The sequence below is a fragment of the Sardina pilchardus genome, chromosome 15, assembly GCF_963854185.1.
Source record: "Sardina pilchardus chromosome 15, fSarPil1.1, whole genome shotgun sequence".
Classification (NCBI taxonomy): Eukaryota; Metazoa; Chordata; class Actinopteri; order Clupeiformes; family Clupeidae; genus Sardina; species Sardina pilchardus.
This window is the reverse complement of record NC_085008.1, coordinates 22,413,304-22,415,803: the sequence shown is the minus strand read 5'-3', so window position 1 is coordinate 22,415,803 and position 2,500 is coordinate 22,413,304. Positions and strand designations below refer to the sequence as shown.

Genomic DNA, 2,500 nt, shown 5'->3' with positions numbered 1-2,500 from the left:
TCTGCGTCTCTCTCTCCCTCTCTCTCCCTCTCTCTCCTTCTCTCGCTCTCTGTTCACCTCTGCAATCTTTCCTTGTCTTTTTCCTCCCTCCCCTCTCTCTCTGTCTCTCTCTCGCGCCTGCTTGTCTTCATGCACTCTCGCCTAAGAGGCTTAGCCGACTGAGACTGTGCCAACAACATTAAATGGATTTAATCCCGGGACCACTTCCCATCCACCACCCCCCCTCTCCCTCCCTCCCTCTCCCCCCGTCCGCCTGTCCCTCTGTCCTGAGGTGTGATTTTCAGGGGCGTCGCTGGGTGGAGGGATTAATCCTCCACCTCCTTCATCTCCATCTCCCATCATCGCGCTGGAGGCCAGAAAAGGCTGAGCCTCGTCGAATGTAAATGGCTACTTGTGACATCTTGCTCCAGGCCCATCTCCTTAGCTCCAGACGCACAGTAAACAGTCAAAAAGTCCCCCCCCCGCCCCCCCCTCCTCCCTCTCTCTCTCGTCAACAAATTGCTCCGCCAGATAAGTGGATGCAAACCAATTACGTGACGGCTTGTTGCCTTAAGCTGCTAAAACAATAAGGCTTGAGCCGCCATGTAGGTCCCAGCCACCACCACCACCCCCATAGGCCCGCGGGGCCAACAGGACAGTTTATGCTCAGCCGTAGAATGTGAACCAGCTGGGGACTGTTCTCTCTCAAAACCACTAGCATTCAACACACACACAGACACACACACACACACACAGACACACACACACACACACACACACACACACAGACACACACACACACACACACACACACACACACACACACAGACACAGACACAGACACAGACACACACACACACACACACACACACACATACACACACACACACACACACACACACACACACAGAGGACCCGTGATGTGACGAGGCATCCTGTTTTTCGCTCCCACCAGGCACCTGTACTGCTGTAAGGACATCATCTTGCGCCGGAGCACGGCGGGCAGTCTGGGCTTCAGCATCGTGGGCGGTCAGGAGGAGGTCAACTGCAACCAGTCCTTCTTCATCCGCTCCATCGTGGAGGGGACGCCCGCCTACAACGACGGGAGAATACGGTAATTATTACTCTAAATGAACGACCTTTAGATTCATTCTTCTTCTATTTACATGTTTAGATACTTGTATCCAAAGTTCTATCAGTTTATTGCAAAGAATCACCATGCAACATGGTCCCAAAACACAGAATAACACATAATCAAGATGATAAAAACAGTATCTGTCTGGCTGATGTCCAAGAGCAGGAAGTGATGCGCGTGTGGTGGGTGTGTGTGTGGTGTTGCAGGTGCGGGGACATCCTGCTGGAGGTGAACGGGAAGAGCACCTGGGGGATGAGCCACACCGCGCTGGTGCGGCTGCTCAAGGAGCTGCGCGGGCGGATCACCCTCACCATCGTGTCCTGGCCCGGGAGCCTGCTATAGGACCAGCGCCCCCAACCCACCCCACCCCACCCCCGTCGCCACAGCAACCAGGGGCATGGACTGGACTGGACACTTTCACAAACCTGCAGAGGAGAGAGGGAGCGTAGTCGTACACTGACCCCCTGCCTGCCCGAGCCATTTGGCAGAGAGGGGCCTCTGGATATGAACTTCTCCGAGCTTGTAAAATGGACCCTGCCTCACAGGACGGGGCTCCTGATTGGTCCTGACCACAACCCCCCCCTCAAAAAAAGGGCGGGGGGGGGCAGGACATATGACATGGACCTTGCTCAGGAAGGTGGGACTTGACAAAAAGACAGGAACCCGTGTACAGAGGACACAGGACTTCACCGCGGGACACTGCTGACGAGAGGTGGAGTTTAGGCCATGGACGTTTCTTCAGGAAAAACAAAGGCATCGTACACAAACGGATCACGACAGGGAGGAAGGCAAGGACTTGCTCTTCGACCTTGGATATGACTTCAGCGGTCCGAGCCACTTACTCCAGATCTTAACCTTGTAAGGAAAGGTCAAGTGCACGGACCCCCCCCACGATCAAGGGGAAATGACCATCATCATAGACATTTGGGGGGGGTGGGGAGGGTGGGATTGGGGTGCTTGCAGCATGGTAATCAACCCCGGAGGGTGGAGCCAATGACAGCAGTCAGAAACTGTTGCTCTGCCTCTTGGGGAGGGGCTTGCAAAACCAATCCTGCTGATAGGGGGGTGGGTGGGGTGGGATGGGGTGGGTGGTGGGGGCAGGGCTGGGGAATGGGCTTGCAGGTAGATTTAGTCCCACTTTAGGTGCACAGCTTTCTGATCTCCCCTTGAACACTGTGCTCAGTGCATCTGGACGTGCCCTTCACCCACACAGCAGAGGGCAGGAGAAGAGGAGGAGAGGAGAGGAGAGAAAGGGACCAGTGTGTAAAGCATCATTTAGAGCGATGGCGCAGAGAGAGAGAGAGAGAGAGAGAAAGAGAGAAAGAGAGGAATTTGGGGAGGGGGCACACAAGTTGCCAACTTGATTAGTTTGACGTTAGAAAAAAA

At 54.7% G+C, this 2,500-nt stretch overlaps 1 protein-coding gene across 6 annotated transcripts in view; it reads left to right on the top strand.

Annotated features, from left to right (window-relative positions):
- The window catches only part of lnx1 (ligand of numb-protein X 1), an 82,417-nt gene extending 80,374 nt beyond the window's left edge, over positions 1-2,043 (top strand). For all 6 annotated transcript variants that reach the window (XM_062556170.1, XM_062556173.1, XM_062556171.1 and 3 more), the window contains 2 exons: positions 935-1,093; positions 1,321-2,043. In XM_062556170.1, the coding sequence (XP_062412154.1) occupies positions 935-1,093; positions 1,321-1,456 (295 nt within the window). In that variant the 3' untranslated portion in view covers positions 1,457-2,043. The remainder of the gene's footprint in view (positions 1-934; positions 1,094-1,320) is intronic.
- The last annotated feature ends 457 nt before the right edge of the window (positions 2,044-2,500 follow it).